Below are 18,646 nucleotides of genomic sequence, written 5' to 3'. Positions count from 1 at the left end.
AAGGTCACCTTCTGCCATACACCTTTCTGGAACCTCCAGTCAAAAACCCAGGACTTTAGTAAACCCTTAAAAAATTCCAAATCAGATTTTTCATTTTTTGGAAGTTCAAAAGCATTTTGAACTACCAAGTGGGACTGGGCACCAGAAAACCTTTCAATATTTTAGAATAAAAATACTCCCAATAATTAAAAAGTGAAAGTTGATTGAGTTAAACAAATTCAGGCCTGTCTGACTCTTCATCAACAATCAGCTTCATAATGAAGAAGCACAAACTCTTCAAGTCTCTGCAGATTTAAAATTCTTATATAACTTTGTTTTCACAAGCCATGATGTTCTGTCCGACTTTTCTGTTTTACTGCCATGTAGAATATATTCTTTCCCCTTTTAAACAGATTTCTAAATAATGTAGTTCTCCAAATGACTAGAATTTCCAGCCAGCTTGGTTATTCAATGATGTTTCGAAGTTTTAATCTATTAAAGAAAATCCTGGAAAACCATATTAATAAGGCAGTGATATGCACTCCAAAAATTAAAAAATAATAAAGTATAGGATTAGAGCATAACATAAGACATCATCTTGGTTCATCTTCCACAAAGACAAATTAAAAACAGTGCTTGACTAGAAAAAAAAGCTTCTATCCTCTGGGGCCTCTCAGAAGAGATCACAGAACTGGAGTTCTAACACAAGGGAAGAGGTTAATTTAATGCGGAGTTATATATTAAAAAGCAGATAATAACAACGATTAGTTGCTCTGTGACAGGATTCCATGTAACTGAATTCTGCATTGCCAGCAGAAATCAGTTTCAGTTTTATTCCTAAATAATTCATTGGAGCACTGGCTCTCCAAGGGCAAGGTGGGAAATACTTTTGTAAACTCAAAGATTTCAACCAAATCCTGCAAGAATTGTGTTTGAAAAGAGGGAAAGATTACAAAATAAGCACTGGAACAAGTTTTTCTACATTGGCTGAAATTTCATTTTCCATTAAAGCTGTCAACCAGCTTTACTGAAATAAGTAATTTTAATTACACTTGAAAACCCCAAAACTGCTGTCTTATTTACAAAAAGTCCTGTTCAACATCAGCCACCAGAAGAAAATCAATATTTCAACTCATCCCTTTTCTCCTGGCATTGATTCCTCTGCAAAGCAGATGGAAAACAGCATTTTAGTAGGGGAGTTGCTGAGAGAAATATCTAGAAGGCACAAAATAGTAACTTCCACATATGCAAGTAGATTGACATCTAGTGTAAAAACACTGAACTACAAAGCCACATCAACAAGGATTAATTTAAAAGATATATTTTTTTAAATGACAAGAGAATCAAATCCTCTAAATACAAGTACCTTTTTTTTTTCCTGATAACTACATAGAGCCAAAAACATTGTACCAGTGACTAAGGAAATGCAGCTTCCAGCAGAGGAAAAATGAGATGCCAGCAGTGAATCAGAACAACAAAGAAAAATCAGAACTCAGGTGTGTCAGGGAGAACAAGGAAGAGGAACACAGGCCAGCTGGTCAAGGAAAAGCTTTTTCCACCTCTACATAGGTGAAATGAAGAGCTAGAGACAAAGGCAGAATGCTTGCATGATTTAATTTTGTAATTTACAACTGAAAGAGATCTTGGATACTCCCATTTCTGTGTTGCAGGCCCAGAGACTGATGAGGAGAGGTATAAATAGTCTCTAATCAACTGTGTTTTTTAACACAGTGAGTAGGGAAATAAAGTTTATATGTTGTAGAAAAGATAAATAAAAGGCTTTTCAAAGTCATTCCACTGAAGATTGACCACTTGCATCAGCATCACGATCCTAGAATTTAGCATATAAAATCATCTTTGAGCAAAGATGTTTTGATTCCTTTCAAGGGAATACATTTCAAAGAAATCTCAAGAGTTCATCACCTTTTTACTCTGTCCAGTATTGGTGGCATTAGCAGAGATTTTTGACCTTGCCACATTTTCCTGGCTGTTTCAGCCCTATTTTCAGATTCCTGCCTGTAATAATTTTACAAAACCAATGCCTAAAAAATAGTATCTTAAAAGCTGAGAGAAGAGCATCCAAACAATTCCTGTCTCATTCACAACACACTTTCCATAACAATATTAGGACATCTCTCTGTCTCATACCCAATGATTTATTGTGTCCTGATACCCTATTGCCGTGAGTGATGGTCAACGCCAACATTTTTTTGGTTTTTAAAGTAAATACAACTCCTCAGCTTGCTATTGACCCAATGTGTTAATCACTACAGAACTGACAGTTTGTGCTGTTGTAGATATGACCCAAGGGTTGTTTTGATTCAGGAAAACTCAAGACTCCAGGGAACCTCTGGATGATGAGTCTGAGGTAAATCATGACTTCAGGATAAGCTCTGGAAATGGCAAATACAGCTGGAAAAATGAAACAAGGGCTGTGCCATTTTTGCAAGGGCACAGGATTGAGCTCCACTCTGAACCAAACTTTCTTGACAGTAACAACACTGTACACACCAAATCAGCCAGAAAATGATTCCTTGGCACCACTTACAACCTACAGAGTTCTGAAGGGAAAGCTAAGAAGAATGTGCTCAATCCCCAAGACCATGCCAATCTCAAATGCATCCAGCTTTGCTGCTCAGGCTAAGGATTTTCAGAAACTGCAAACAGGCAGGACCCAAGAGAAAAAATCCAAATGTTGTCCAGTTTGTGTTTTGGGCTTGAAACCAAACAACACGAAATTAACTCGAGAAATGCCCAGTACAGCTCTGTGACTACCCCCAAGTAACTACTGCAGAAAACAAGGGTTAGATACATGGGTTTGGAACAAAACACTTGTTCTGTTTTTCTTGAGTGTCTGAATTACATTTTACACCCCAACCTACTAAGATACAAAACCTCCACAGTCCAAAGACAGACTGGAAGAAATGATCCATCACTGATTCAGGATCTGCGTTCTCATTCACGTTACACACTGGGTCTGATTAAAAAAAGGTAAGACTTAAATATAGCATGGCCTTACTTGAACATAATTCTTTTATTTTTACCTTTTTTTTTTAATTAGGAGAACTAGACACCAGAGCAGCAAAGTGTGCAACGAACCTGAACAGAATAAGAAATACCTGGAAATTATTTATAACACTCTTACTATTTTATTTTCACTAAGGATTAACAATAATCCCTCATGTTCAGCTTTATTAATCAACTGTCAAAAAATCATGAGACCAGTTGAAATCTGAGATCATTAAACCAAAAGTCAGATGTTTGCCCGCCTCTGGGTTTTGGCATTATCTTGGCAATGCAATATGGAAGGCTACAAACTTTTATTTACAACAGAATTTCAACTCCTATGGAGTAGTTTTGTACCAAGCACTGGGACCTCGAACAAAAAACATCAAGTATTGCCACAAATGTTAAATTAGCAATGCAGTCAATCAAGATGCTCTCACTGAGTCATTAGTGAATTAAATATTATCAGTGAGCCTAAAAACAGATTTAAAAACCATGCTCGCTATAATTAGCTAAAACTAACCTCCCTTTTTAGAGTTTTCTTTATTCAGCAACTAAAACACACCAGGAGTTATTTGCAAGAACAACAGCCCTCTTGGCATAATTTCTGAAGTTATAAACCTTTCTCCCAGAGGAATTTAATTTTTAACCTTCCTTAAAAAAAAAAATCTTTTCATCCAGACCCACATGCTTTGAAAATCTCCTTCCTTAGGCTTTCTTTAATTTTTATTAATCACTAGACAGCTTAAATATCATCAAGGCAGAATTTCTTTGTTATCTAGTCACTCTGCCACATTACAGTGGTATAAAATAACCAAAACCTCAACCTAAATTGCCACCAGAGGATCTTGCTTCCTGTCAAGATGGAACAGAGCCAGGACAAAAAAGAGCTCCTTAATTTCGCTGTCTGCTGGTGTCAAAACAGCTGCTCTTCCCTCTCTTTCAGAGGGACAGAATCACCAACAAAAACAGAAGTACCTAGTTGTCCTGCTCATCTTACTCTCTGCTTTTTTGAGCTGGTTACACAACCAGAACTAATTTTTTTCATCCAGCATTTAGAGTACTTCACCTTATTCATTCCTCTTCAGCAAATCCCAGGATTGTATAAAGGGCATACAGAGGATACTCTGCTCTTGCTTAGACTAGGGGAGAAATGTATCACAGTCTTTCCCTTTTGTTCTCCTGTATGTGACCTTGAGATGAATTCCAAAAGCCACTGGCACGTTCCCCACTGATCCACTAAGAGCAGGGAGGCAGGCTGAGAACAGGGTTCCCAACCACAGAACTCCAAACAAGTGGCATCAACACTCCCTGGAAATGGACTGTGTGTTCCACCCTTGGGCAGCCTCTGGAACCTGTGTCCCATTCTACACCAGCTTCCACTGAAAGATTTGCCCAATCTTGTGACCAGCGCAATGTGCTCATTCTGTATTTTGAGAGTGTAGATCAAAGAACTTATTCCTACCTAAAGACAGCTGTTCAAAATTAACACTTGCTGCATACCAGGTATAACTGCATTGGTATCAACACATTATTGACAGGACTAAAAACTCTCTGTCCTTTCCCTCTTTGTCCTCTGAGGTCCTCTCTAACAACACTCACAATAAGCAGCTGCCTGCCAGGAAAACCACCCTGCAAACAAACACTTGGCTGCCCTGGACACTGCCCCACATAACCCAAGAGGCTGCACAGTCCTCGCCTTCAGTGCTCTGGCACATCAATTCCTGCTATTCACTGGAAACACTGGGATAGGCAGAACAGATCACCTGGCCCAGAACAAAGAATATTTCTGTCCAGTCCCCCACGTCTCAAAGCACACACTGTGATTTAAACAGGCCAGAGGAGTGAGGGAAGTGTTGTCCATAACAAGTAAGGGAGATATGCACAGGCACAATCCCACTGAAGGCACCTAGGCTCTGTATTCAGCCATCCATCTCAAGGTGAAGGTCATCCTTCTGGAAAGCCACATCAGCAGAAAAACCACAGAATTTCAGGAAGTTCTATTTTCAAACCCCATGGTAACACAGACCTTTTAGGCCTTTCTATAGGAATTGTATTCCTAGCGACTTGATCCCCTTGGGAGAAGACATATTTCCATGCAGGACTCCAGCTAAAGCCATTAAGTTCATTTTTTATCTCCATTTGGGAGGATAATTAGGAGGAGGAGAGCTAATAACACAGTGGTTTCCTCAGGGCAAAGGCACTGGGCAGGTCTCCAGCAGGAAGGATTTTTAGCATAGGTCCCAGCACCATCCCAGAGCTCCAGCATCCCCTCCCACATCAATCCCACATGGCCAGGGGACATTTTAAGTCCCAGGCACCTCTGCCACCACCATACTGCTTCATGCCTGAGGTCCATGTGCTCCAGACTTGGCAATTCCCAGGTCTCCAGCAGGCACAGCTTGCATGTCTGATAACGACAAAACTCAAGATGATTTTTAATTCTATTAAACACCAAGCAAAATATTTAGGATTTCTCAGAACATGTGGCTCAGTAAATATGAGGTTGTCAGCCTTCCATATGCTCCTATTATTTCCAACCAGAAATATTCCATTTGATATTAGCTAAAATACTAAACCAGACACCAAGTTCAATAGGTTTTTGTTAGCCTGAATAACTGTGACTCAACTCAGGCAAAACAGCAGCTTTCAAAGATGAGAATAATACACAGTTCTAATGAAACACTGCAGGTCTGGGATTTTTTAATGTTCATCTCTGGGTCTACCAACCTTCAGAAATTTGCTATGTGTAATCAGAGAGCATTGCAGAGAAATCCTACTGCTGTTCTGGTCCTACACCAACACCTTCTAAAAGGATAATGAAGACAGCATCACATTTCAGAAGAGATTTCCTGGATACCTGCTGAGCTGACCTTGTTTACAAGTACTCACCAAAACAATTAATTGCTCGTATGTTCCACTCCACAATGCATTTTCTGCCCCAACTATCCACATGGACATGAGCCAGAATGAAAATTTCTATGTAGTTATCCAATTAACTATTATTAATGTTAGCATTCAACAAAAAGAAAAGCCAGCTGGCATATAACAATTGCTTTACTTCTGGTATGTGAGAACTACAAAGGGCATGTTTGTATTTTATAGCTACTAACAAGGAAAGTTGAACAGTTTTGTTCTAATTTATAAGACCAGAAGAGCAAAGAGAAGAGTGGTGAAGGGAACAGGGAACAACTTGAATCCAGAGTCTCAGCACCAAAACTTCTGTGCAATTGAGCCAATCAGATCCTCTCAGTACTAATTTGCAAATGGAAACCTATAGCACATTCTCATTCTCTAGCTCTATTCCTTAATTTTACTATCTGTTTCTTGGTAGTAGGAATTTCATGTTGACAAAGCAGAATGAGGTCCTGACTGACTCCAGTCTATCAGGTTTTTTCTTTGTACTCTTGAATACGTTGAGAATAGAAAGATTTCTTCTGGACCTGGCAGGAAGCAACAGCTCCATCTGGGCCAGAGGAATCCGCTGATACAATTATGCAGCTGTTGGGCTTGAAGCAGTCCAAAAGCAGTTACTGGAAACTAAAAAAGTGCATAATACACTCTTGAAATTCTGGGCAGTGCCTCACTGACATTTGTTAACCAATGCACAGAGCCTCAACAATTCACAGGAAGAAACTCTGTTTAAAGGATTAGCATAGGACTGGATATCAACACACCCACACTCCCTCTCAGCTCCATCACAAATCTGCCATCAGAGAGTTTTCTGATTCTACTCTGTGCCCCAGTTCCTACCCATGCAGCATGGGAATAACCCATGTGTAACTTCTAACCAAAATTATCTTCAATTTTAATTCACATTTGCACTAGGAATTTAAAAAACAAGTGATTACCAAATTTTGTCTAATCCCTCATTCCAAATTTAGGTAGTCCCTTCATAGCTCTATATTTCAGCTCCACTACAATGCCCAAAAGCAAATATGAACTCTGGTTTTTGAAGCTGCACTGCATTGCTGCTGATTTGAGATTTAGGACATCACAGACTGCAGTAAGAGCATCAACCTCTCCAGGCTGGGTAACAGCAGGTCCTGGCAACTGAACTTGATACAAAACTACTCATGTGTTGTGTGAGCTGGAAAAGACAGAGGTCTGAAAAACACAGAAATCCATTACATCTTCACCACATCCCAGCCAAGGCTTTTTAAAGACAGGTAGACATAAGGAGTGATGTTTGTGATGAACAGCAAAGGTGTTTTCCCATCCCTGAGGTGGAGTGACACTTCTTAAGCACTTTTCCAGCAAAGCAGGGAGCAGCAATAGAAATCTGCAGCAGCAGCAAAATTCCAGCTCTGCATGTACTCCCAACCAGAGACAGGTTACAGGTGTTCCCTGGAAAATTGATTTGCTGGAAGCTGAACAGATTCACCTCCAAAATTAACTGAATCTGCAGTTTGCTGGGAGCCTTCACGCCGACAAAGGAGCCCTGCAGCCCTCTGACTGCCAAGGAAGACCTCAGGCTCCAGCTCCTGGATCCACAGCCTGGAAAAGCAGGGCAGGTCAGGAAGATCTGAGACTAGCAGCAGGCAGCTGCTTTTCTCTACCCCTCCTAGAACACCCAGCTAAACCTTTTCCTAAACTCTTGAAAGTCTCCCCTGCAAATCAGCAGCCACATGAAATTAAATATTGTTTTAACACTATCCACACCTACAGGGGGGTAGAATTGTGCTGCCTGAAAAGTTCTTAACACTGACATTAAAATCTAATTTCAAGGAAGAGTTTTTATTATACAGTGAGCAGGGACAGAGGCTCAGGATCAGCATTTATAGAGTGTGATGGTTTCAGGTGAGCTCCTCTATGATACACCAAACCTGCTCAGATGAATGAAACATCATTAAACAACTGCTGAGAGATCTGAAAACAGGAATGGATTGGGATTTTGCTCCGAATGAGTTTGTTTTCTAGCACATATTAAAATTCTACAGCTCTAGAGTCAAAAAGGGAAGGAGAACTCCCTGCCCAGGATCCTCTCCCATCAGAATGTGCACTGGGAGTTCAAGGAAACTGCCCAAACTGAGTATCAGCTGCCTACTTTTAAGTCGGGCATTAATTAAATTTAATGCCTATTTTTTTCCCTAAGTTAAAAACTCTGCCTTTCCCCAGCCCACTCTCTCCCCATGAAGTTCTGAACACTTTCCAGACTGATTTCTTTTGTTCCTTTAGCAGCAGGAAGAGCCAAGAGCATCACAAGAGCAGAGCACAAATGTGAACACCAGTGGAAAGCACTGAAGGTACACAAGCAGAGCATTCATTATAGATGAGCCCAGCCAGCTGTTTCACCCCAGCTACGGAAAAAACATCTCCAAGAAAACCAGCTTTGAAAAGAAAGCTTCTAATCCAGTCACAGAGTGACTACAGTAAATCAGCTGGAGAGCAAAAGGCTGGCAGACGAAACTCAGGGACTTCTCCAAGTGACTCCCTCAAGAGAGACTTCAGGATCCCCCTTCAGAGGGGCCACATAAAGACAAAGACACCAAAAGTAATATTAACTTTGCAGGACAGCTGGTGACATCCAGCACAGCTCAAGAGAAACATCTCAGGGCACTATCTTAAACAAACAAACATCGTATTTCCATGGTGAGTCAGACCAGAGAGTAGAGGGGTGGAGGAGCTGGGAAAAAGAACAAGGCAAAATTGAGTTATATAATGAAGTTACCCAGAGACACTTTTTTCTACTTCTGCAATGCTCCAATAATGGCTGAAGCAAGAGCAGCATCAGAAGTAATTTTGATTTTTCTGCTGTTGGCAAATGGTATATCTCAAGTACATGAGCATGAAACATACTCATTTTGGTAAAAACATGGTAAATAAACTGAATACAGCTTGCCAATGAACCAAAGCAGAACGACAGTAATTTAAGGAATAAAACAAAACAGCAACATCAACAGGCTTCAGAGCTCTTTCTCCATAAAAGCTGGAAGGAGCTTCCTCTTCCTTTCTGGCTAACATGGCATAAAGGAATAGAGATTTTGCTTCCAGTCCTAGATTCACCTGGCTAAGGAAGTGCTGAAATCCCAGAGAAGATGCTTTTCACCACCACAATGTCGATAAGATCAGCAGCAGCAAGACCCATGATTTCTGCATAATTACAACAGCAAATTCTGAACTAAATCCACCTCCTCAGCATAGGGCTCCTGGTTAAATTTGCCAAATGTTTTCCATCTGGGATACACCTTGCTATTCCTGTGGGAGAGCCCCTGCTGTACTACACATGAGATTTAATACACCTGGAAAACATTCCTTCCTGACTTCCCCCTAGGAGCAGCTTCACCTGAGTGTCTGCCCAGTTGTGACACCCCTTCTGGGGACAGCAGCAGCATCCCCGCAGAGGTCTTCTCATTCTCACATTATGCAACTCTAATATTAGTTTAATGTTGCTTTCTCCTGTGGATTACAAATATAAATCTCCAATAAGACCCTTCAGATAGAAAAATGGTCATAACAGGTTTGTTCCCTGTTCAGTAATTTTCAAATATCAGCACACCAAAAGGAAAGCAAAAAAATTGCAGATCTGAAGTTGTTCTTTAAGAGTCACGAGTTGGTTTGTATTTTCAGAACTTGTCTGAAATATCACATTCAGGATAGGTTTCCAGGAAACCTACACTAAGTACGTTTTTATTGGTAATTATCAGTTTGTTGCCAAAGATCTGTTTTTGTCTGTGTGCAGTTACCCACCCTGATAAACTAAATAACAAAAGCCCTTTTAAAATCCTAGTTTAAGCTGAATTCTACTCATTAGTATCTCTCTAAGTGTTGTGGTGGAGCACTAAGGATAGACTGAAAACTGTATTCAGCACAAAAAGCCAAATGAATGGCACTGAACTGCACCACATCCTACTGCATCAGCAGTAACAGAACACCTTCATTTTGGAAATAACCAAGCATTACATGTGGCTAAATAATAAATATCAGCATTAAAGAAGGCAAAAATGCTCATATGAACAAAAAGCTCCCAACAGAAATCATGCATCACATCAGAAATTTTATTTTGAAATCAATCTCTCACAAAGCTCAATCAACCCTTCACAGAACAGTTATGGTTTAGTTAAGAATAATTTTGAGCCAAAAGATGCCTGACTTCCCAGTGTGGAAGAAAGGCACATGACTCCTAATTAGGCAATAAAATGCCTAAATTGATTGTTCAAACAGCTCAACTTGCCTGTGTTTACAATACAGTCCAATACAGCCTTGCAATCCTTCCTGCTTCTAACTGCAGCCAGGATGTTGGAATTGAGTGTTCCCACAGATCCACAAAGCCAATAAAAGTCTGGAATCCCGTAGGAAACTCAGCCTTGGTTCCTAACACTACTAAAGGACTTGGGAGCATTAATGCATCATCCACCAGAGACAGGAGAAAAGTGAACCACCTTGCCCAACATCACATTCTGAGTTTTCCAAGACAATGTAAACACTAACACTTCTGATCCCAGAGCCAAGATCCTAGAAATTCAGACCTGTTTACATGCAGGAACATCTGGTAAATACTCTGTGAACAAAAAATACTTCAGTGATAAGAAATGGAAGCAGATACTTGATAAAGAATTCCAATTCCACAGAGCTACTGTAGAAAAAATCTACAAGGTCATGCGAGACAGCCATTTTTATACTCCAGCAGAAAAAAATAGGGGTGTGGAAAACTCTCTTTTCTTGCACTATTCTATATCCAGAAAGACCCAAGCATGGCTAAAAGCTTTTGTGGTTTAAGGCCTTGCAGGGAACAGCACATTCAGTGCAGTGGAAAGCAGGGGAGCTGTGCCAGGAGGCCACTGCTATTTCTGGCTGTCACTGGTGGGCTGAGTGACCTTCAGGGCATAGGGACACCACTTCCCTCAGCCCCTGTGCACACGCTGGGAAAACAGCCTTTTCCTGAGCCCCAGAGGGACACAGGAATTCCCTTGGGCCACTGCACAAAGAGTCACTGGGCCTCTGGCTTTGTGCTGGAAGCACATGCAGCCCTCCTTCAGCTAAACAGCTCACTCACTTTATTCTCAGTAACAAAAAACTCCATGTTCTGACTTACCTGACCCCTTCTTTGGCTTTTAAACAGAGTAAAATTGCTACAACAAATTAATTAGTTCATTAATCTAATTTTATATGGCTAAAAAACCCAAAGAACAAGGTTTACTCCCATTTCTCCCAGGCCATCATCAGTAACAGTTCAGTAAATTTCATTTACAGGACCAATAACTACAATAATTCACAATTTAGACTGTCAATTTTGAGCAATAAATAATTACAGAGAAGCAATTAATACCTCAAACATTCAATATGAAAAGAGAATCACATTTACCATTTTATTATCCACAAAAGTCATAGCATAATTTAGTTTTCCAGTATACATTACTCTTACCTTTAAACAAAAAACATAATCAAACATTAAAAATCTAATCTTATTTGAAGCAACACTGAATTATAGTATTCCCATCATATTTCCTGTCATTTGGTATTGATTAACTGAAACAATGTAAATCACCTTCAGCAGTGATTAATGTAAAAAACTGTTCTTCATTACCATCGTAAACGAGAACAAATCTAACACCTTTCACTGGTTTGTATTTAAACGAAATTAAAAAAAAATCAAAGAATGTGATTTTCATTTCCCTCTGCCCTTTTCTCCAATATCTGTCACTCTCAGCTTTCCAAGAACAGCATGACCCAGGAATATTTCAGTCATCCTACTGGCACACTTCTCTGCCTCACTGACAAGTTCATGTGCAAATCAGTGTTAAGGATTCTTCTCCTAAACACTTCTAGTTTGAGCAAAATACTTTAAAAATATCCTTTTAAAATGGAGGAAAATCTCAAAACAGTGACTAAAATCTGTTCATTTTATAACTAAACATCAATTGGGCATTAGAATTTTTTTCCCACGGGTATTTTTAGTAGTATTTAGTTCCATTTAAGGGCTATTCTCTGCAAACAAGTTAAAAATATATTGGGAAAAAGTATCTATTCAATGTCACTTGGTACAGACAGGAACGCTGGCTACACCTGATTACTGAAATAGTGACAAATATGAGAATAACTAATACAGAGTTGCCTTTTCCTTTTCTACATGATAAAAATCTAGATTTTTTCTATGCATTTATACACTACAGTAATTTAAGTCTTGTGCCAGTTAAATCATAATTAATATTAATTCTTAACTGACATTGGTAATAAAAAATACAACATTCAAATGAAATTAGGACTAGTTTCCTAAATAAAACCTATTTCTAAGATAAGCCATCTATATTTAGAGCTCTGCCTTTCTCTAGGGAGAGAAAGAACACTCACTGTGCTGTTATATGCTTGTGCCTAAAAAATATCCTAAAATTCCACATTTTCAAGAGTCAGCCTGATTTGAAACCTTGGATTTTCGGAGTAAATTCTGAATTTGGCACTCTACAAAGACCCTTATCTTCCCTTTTTAATGAATAACTAAGCAATTTGTCATCAAAGCTCAAAAAATTCTCCCAGGAAAGCAACTTCCAGCCTGTCAATGCAGGTTGCTATGGCAACAACCACCATGACTACACATGACTCCAACCTTATTTAATGGGTAAAGTGGAAGAAACAGCACAAGATTCTACAATGAAAACCCCGTCCTATGGGTATTCCTGAAAAAAAATAAATAAAACAAAGTACTACACTCCTCTACCCCATTTTTTATCATCAGCTTGTACCTTAGCTGGCAGAAAAACACTTCCACTCAACCATAAAACCTTGTTATGTTATAGAAATGGTACAGCTCTGCTTTTCTTGGGATTTGACAGGTAAAACTCTCTGAAAATGAGCTTTTTCAATCTAAGGATAAGGAGTGCGATCTGTGTGGTGCAGAAGCAGCAAAAGGAACAGGACCATAAAATACAGTGAGGAAAAAGATGGATTCTACCATAACAGTCTAAAAATAGATTCCCTGCAGAGTACGGATGGCTGAGGATCTTCAGAACTAACAGCTCCATCTAGAGTTAAAATCCAAGGGATACCAAAGCAAGCTGACTGCTAAAAGGTTCTCAGGACTTCTTAAAAACACCCTCTAAAACATTCTCCAAGATCTCCCAACTTTAAAACCTGCTTTAAAATACTTTACATAGAAGTCACCTGATCCTTGAGAACCTAAACGGTTTTCATTAAAACCAAACAATGCAAAATTGAAAGGAAAATATCTGAAAGTGCTCATCTATCCCTTGGGCTTCCTGCAGCTCAGTGGCATTCCCACTGCAATCTCAGGTTTAGGGAAGTTGGTATGTTTCGCCAATTTTCAGTGAGTTCAAGATTTTAGCACCACAGAATAGCAAGAATTAGCCTCCCAGACACTTCCAAAGAAATTCATACCCATGTTCACCACTGAATGAATGGTCCAATCTTGGATACAACTTCCTGCACATGCAGCATTTCCCAGGCCCCAGTTGTTCACACTTATTTAAAATTTAACACTGACTTCTGCAGAGCCAGGACAGCCCTGCTCAGCTGTTTGCTTATTTTGCATGGCACCTCTCAAAGTACCTCAGTGTGACTACATTTCATGTCTGCTCATCCTCTTGTTCCTCCTAAGTTATATGTTACCTTGCAACCTGCACAAAAAATAAATTATAAAAAGCTATTGCTTCTTGATGTTGAGCCTCATTGGATACATTGTGGCTGTTCCTCCTAATACAATTACTGATACAAAAACAGAATAAAAAGGGGTAGAAAAATGGGGAGCTGCTGGAAAACCATTGGGTTAGAGGTCTGCTGCATTCCTGCTCCGGAACAAAGGCAGGCTTTGTTAGTCACTCCATGCTTCTGGCAACACTGGAGAGCCTCGGGCTTTTTCCCACATTTTTTACACTTTCCCTACCTTTACTATCCTCTCAATCCCTTATTGCTCTCTCCCTCTTATATTGCTTTCCCTATTTACCTGTAGGACACCTCTACTTTCCAATGGCATCCCTACACTTTTTAGTCCACGTTCTTGATTCTATTTGGCATCATCAAAAGATAAATATTGTTTAGGACAGACCAAAACACCTTTACTATTGCCCCCTAAAACGCATTAACCTTAAAAACCCAGAATGAGCACAACAATTGACAAATTTTATTACCATCACCATGTGATTTTTAAACTGTTCTGTGCTTCATATTTAATTGAAAAGCTGGGATAAGGGTGAAAATTTTGATCTAAATGATACTGCACAAACTATTCTGGAAAGATTCCCACAGAGTAACAAATATCACCAGGAAACTTTCTTGAAATATCTGACTATTGGCTCATGCATTTCTTCTTCTGCAAAGGGTTCAGTTTCCTTGAACATGCAGGAGCTACAAAATTTTAATAAGTGTCATCACAGTGTCTTAAAGTTCTGAAAAGCTAAAACACAAACATGCATAGGCAGTTGGTGATGGAATTTTTTTCCTGGTGATTTATCACATTTGGAATACAAACACATGTTATTGGTTTGTATTCATTTCCTACAGCAGAATGAAGCCTTATTTTGTTGTTTTGTTTTTTAAACACAGCATTTTAAATAACATTTAAATCTGAGAACACAGTATTATGAATTCATAGCATTATTAAAAAATGCTGAAAAAACCTTCCAGAACCTCAAAACCATTTTGATCTGCTATTCACTAGTACCAGTATAGAGAAATAAGTCTTTCAAAGGAGCAATTCACACACAAGAATTCTCTTTTCACATGCAACTTCCCGAAGTCAATGACAAAAATAAACTCACTGCCTTTCCCATACATTGGAGAGCACAGAGGGTGCAAGGAAAAGTCCTCCTATTTCCAAATTTTACTCCAGGTCCCCAAATTTAATAATCCATGCATCAAAAACCACACTTTGACCAACTTCAGCATGCCACATTATTCCCACATCAGAGGAACACATTGATTTCCAACATGAAATAAAGGAGCAGCAACTGGAAACAACTTTTTATTTCTTCTAGATCTGTAGTTTTAAATTACAAAGTAGGACAATAAATAGAAAACAAACCCTGATTTCTCATATGGTCAGTTTCATGTTCCAAGTCAAATAAAAATATGGCACCAACACAGATTTACAAAACATGATGAGATCTGGATATTAAAAAAATTCTTTCCACAAGTGTAAACTTGATATAAGAAAAAACCCTGATATTACTCTAGCTTTGTAAATATTTTGCAGCCCAAGATAAGCAACCTCACATTAAGCACAAAACCAAGGAAAATGACTGGAAATCATTTAAATCTCCTGATTAGAATTTGCAACACTTTTCTATGCACAAAGACAACTTCTCTTCATCCAAGTTCAATTTTGGAGCAATTCCTGTATGGGAAAGCATTGGCAGAATGTGAACTGCTAATTTCCCATCTGGAAAAGGAAAGTCCTGCCCTTACTCTCATTCTTTGTTGAGAGAACAAACCCCTGAAGGATTTTTTAAAGTTCCCAACAATCTCCCTGTATACATTTGCAAAAAATGATAGCTGGAAGGATCCCAATTGGGCTTTGTGTTTTTCCAGGCATCATTTTCTCAGTGATAGATTTAAGCTCCTGGAAACTAGCAATTTCATAATGAAAATTATTACCCATTCTTTAAAATACACCAAAATACTTCAAAATTCATTGTCAAATGGCAGAGACTGCAGGCCTTGACCAAAATGTCTATTTATGTATTAGGGTTTTTTTTTAATCAGAAAAAAAATCTTATTTAAACCCAGTTTCCTTTAAACTGTTTTTAAAGCAGAGACTGAGAAAGCATTTAAAGAAATTCTTCAATCGTTTTTTAACAAGAAAAGTTTTGATGAATTAAAACCCAGTTCTTTAGTCACATGAATACAGGCTTTCTTTTCATTTCACAAGAAATTAGGCTGTTAAGGAAATACATTAACAAACTGAAAGCACTGGAAATGAAAACACTTTTTTTTTCAAGTTTAACAACTTGTTCACAGCTTAAAGAATGCACCTTCTTACCTCCAAAACTGAATGAAAACGTTTACATTACTAACACATGGATCTACTTGTCGCTTTGTATTAAAAACGCTTTTGTAAATTACTTTAATGAGAGTAAGAAAAAAAAACTGAACACAGAAATACTTACATTTCATTCACTTTCTCTTCCGGGCCCTGAACTTGGCCTGTCACCGTTCCTTGGCTAGTATTCTTAACCCAGCCAACCACTCCTAATTTCTTGGCTTCCTGCTCTGTGTACTGATTTGGGAAATAATGAGAGAGGACAATCAATGCCAGCACAGACACCACAGACAGAACACTTCACCCCCCACTAGCATTTGCCCAGCTGTAAGAGCTACACTTTAAAAATAAAAATCCATGAGTGATGCTCAGCCTCAGGCATTCAGATGTTCCTGGCAGCTCTGGAGTTGCAGCAGGCACAGCTCATTTTCCAAAAAGAAAAAGATTTTGATCACAAAGGACTTCACTAATCCCACACCATTCCCTTGTACCTACTTTATTCCTTTCCATAGCTCCTATCACTGCCCATTTGACCCTTTGATGAATACAGTTTTTAAACTCATTAAATCTGCTACATGTACAAACTTTCCAGTTCTCATTCAAATCCTTTCCACCTGATATTCACTCTTTAAATCCTATCCCCAGCTGCTGCATTTCCACTGACAAACAACAGCAAAGGTCATAATCTAATTACCAGAAAAAAACAAGCATATATCTGCAATACCAAAAAATTATGGTTTCCCAGCCATCCAATTGTGATGAAATTCACAAATAGCAAGAGCCAAACTTCAGGTCTCTGTGACCCATTCCAAAAGACAAAATGTGCTTTGGGGTGATTTAGCAAATGAAAAAGTGGTGCTAAATATGAAGAGTGTTTTCCAAGGTGATTATGAACAGCTTCTCCAAACTAATTTGCCCAAAAGCACAGGAATGCAGCTGCAAACCTTTTCCTCTGTGCAGAGCAGCTCAGGACCGGCACCAAGCTGTGTGTTCACATGGCCCCAGGTCAGCTCAAAACATGGCACAGCAAGCTTGGACTTACCCTTTCTTCTTGACAGAGTTAAACTAAATTAACAGTCCTCTGCTCATTTCCGCTTGGCACTATTTCATAATACATATAAACTATACATAAAATCTCTCAGTTTAATATTAAGCATGGGGCACTGTTTTGAGACAAAACCACTATTCTTACTTTTTTGTGTCCTCTTGTTTCGTGGGTTTCTGTGAAATGCAAAACCACCTGCTGCACTTCAGAGCTGCTGGAGTCACTTGCTTAGGGTGCGAGCCACAAAGTGCTTATTTGCAGCACATTTTTTCCCAGATTTTTCCACTGTAACCGTCCTTAAATACAGCTACTGAGTTGCCATTTGGAAAGTTAAACTGAAACACCTTGTTTCAGATTTAACCTTTCTAAAGATTAAGGTGTTACAACATTCTTGTGGGTGTTACACCACGAGTAACCCAAACCACAATCTACACAGGCAACACATTAGTAAGCTTCTAAAAATCTATTTTAATATAAAACCATTTAAAATCTACTCAATCATCCAACCAAAGTTCAGGCCGGATATGTTTACACTCCACAGACCTGCTGCCTTATTTTTAGCACTGAAATATTATGCCATAAACTAGCTAGCAAATCCAGCACAGCAAATCCAGCATTGCCTTACCATCCTGAAGCAAACACCTAAAAAGAAAAAAAAAAAAATAAAGTCCTGTAAAAGCATAACACCTGGAGGAATTTCAGCTAATATAAAAAATTAATGATGTGCCTACAAGCTACCTGTAGTGTTTTACTAGGGAAATTTCAGTGACGTTAATACTAGAGGGAAACCGAACAGAACTTGTGTTTGAGCCTTCCCTTCGTCACACGATGACTGTTATTCATGTATGTAAGTGGCAATGACAACGCCGCAGCGTGTGAATGGGAAGGACGGGACGGGGGACGTTTCCACTGACAGAAGCCATGAGCGCAACTGCGCAGAATGGGAGCTACTTCGGACAGAGCAGCCTGTGCTCCAGGGGGAGCCGAGCCTTAAGGCGGGGAAATATTTACAACGACTAAAAAACCAAACCAACAAACACCCCCCCCCTCCTAAACTCTCCCGTCCCGCAGTGAACCCGGCGTCGCCTCCCGCCTCCCGCCTCCCCTCGGGCCGCTCCCGCCCCGCGCACGCGCGGTGCCGCCGCCTCCTCAGCGCGGTGCCCCTCGCCCGCCAGCCCCCCTCAGCCTGCCATCACCTTGCACCCGCCCGAACACTTCGTAATCCACGGATTTGAGTGCGCCGGAGGCTTTGGCCAGGGCTGACATGGCAGCAGCGGAGGAAGAGCCGCAGCGGCGGCCGGCGGCGCTCCGCGGACCAGCGGCGCCCGGACGGGAGCGCGAGAGGCTCAAGCTTACCGCGCAAGCGGCCGCCTCACGTGTGGCTGGGGTGGGCCCGGCACCCCAAGCGTGAGGGGAGAACACCCGACAGCGGCGGGCAGGAACATCGCTCCTGCTGTGAGGGGACACACGCCTGACAGCGAGGGGTGACACAGCTCTTCCTGTAAGGGAAAACATCGCTTCTGTGAGTGGAGAGCGCTCGACTCGGAGGGCAGGAAATGGCCCATGATCCCGAGGGCGAGAAAACGTTCCCACCGTGAGGAAGGCGGCCCCGCATCCCTGAGGGATGATCCTACAGAGCCCTCACAAGGTGTCATTCCCCTCTCTATTTCAGATTAGAAATTTGT

At 40.1% G+C, this 18,646-nt stretch overlaps 1 protein-coding gene across 1 annotated transcript in view; it reads right to left on the bottom strand.

Moving 5' to 3' along the window:
- ACYP2 (acylphosphatase 2) overlaps positions 1–18,362 on the bottom strand; it is a 34,092-nt gene extending 15,730 nt beyond the window's left edge. Inside the window, exons 1-3 of the mRNA XM_063391351.1 lie at positions 18,158–18,362; positions 17,587–17,603; positions 16,044–16,153 (exon numbers count right to left, since the gene is read on the bottom strand). Of these exons, the coding sequence (XP_063247421.1) occupies positions 16,044–16,153; positions 17,587–17,603; positions 18,158–18,227 (197 nt within the window). The 5' untranslated portion in view covers positions 18,228–18,362. The remainder of the gene's footprint in view (positions 1–16,043; positions 16,154–17,586; positions 17,604–18,157) is intronic.
- Positions 18,363–18,646: the final 284 nt, after the last annotated feature.

The sequence above is a fragment of the Prinia subflava genome, chromosome 2 (genome assembly GCF_021018805.1).
Source record: "Prinia subflava isolate CZ2003 ecotype Zambia chromosome 2, Cam_Psub_1.2, whole genome shotgun sequence".
Taxonomy (NCBI): domain Eukaryota; kingdom Metazoa; phylum Chordata; class Aves; order Passeriformes; family Cisticolidae; genus Prinia; species Prinia subflava.
Note: the sequence above shows the minus strand (reverse complement) of the source record. Positions and strands in the feature narration are given on the sequence as shown.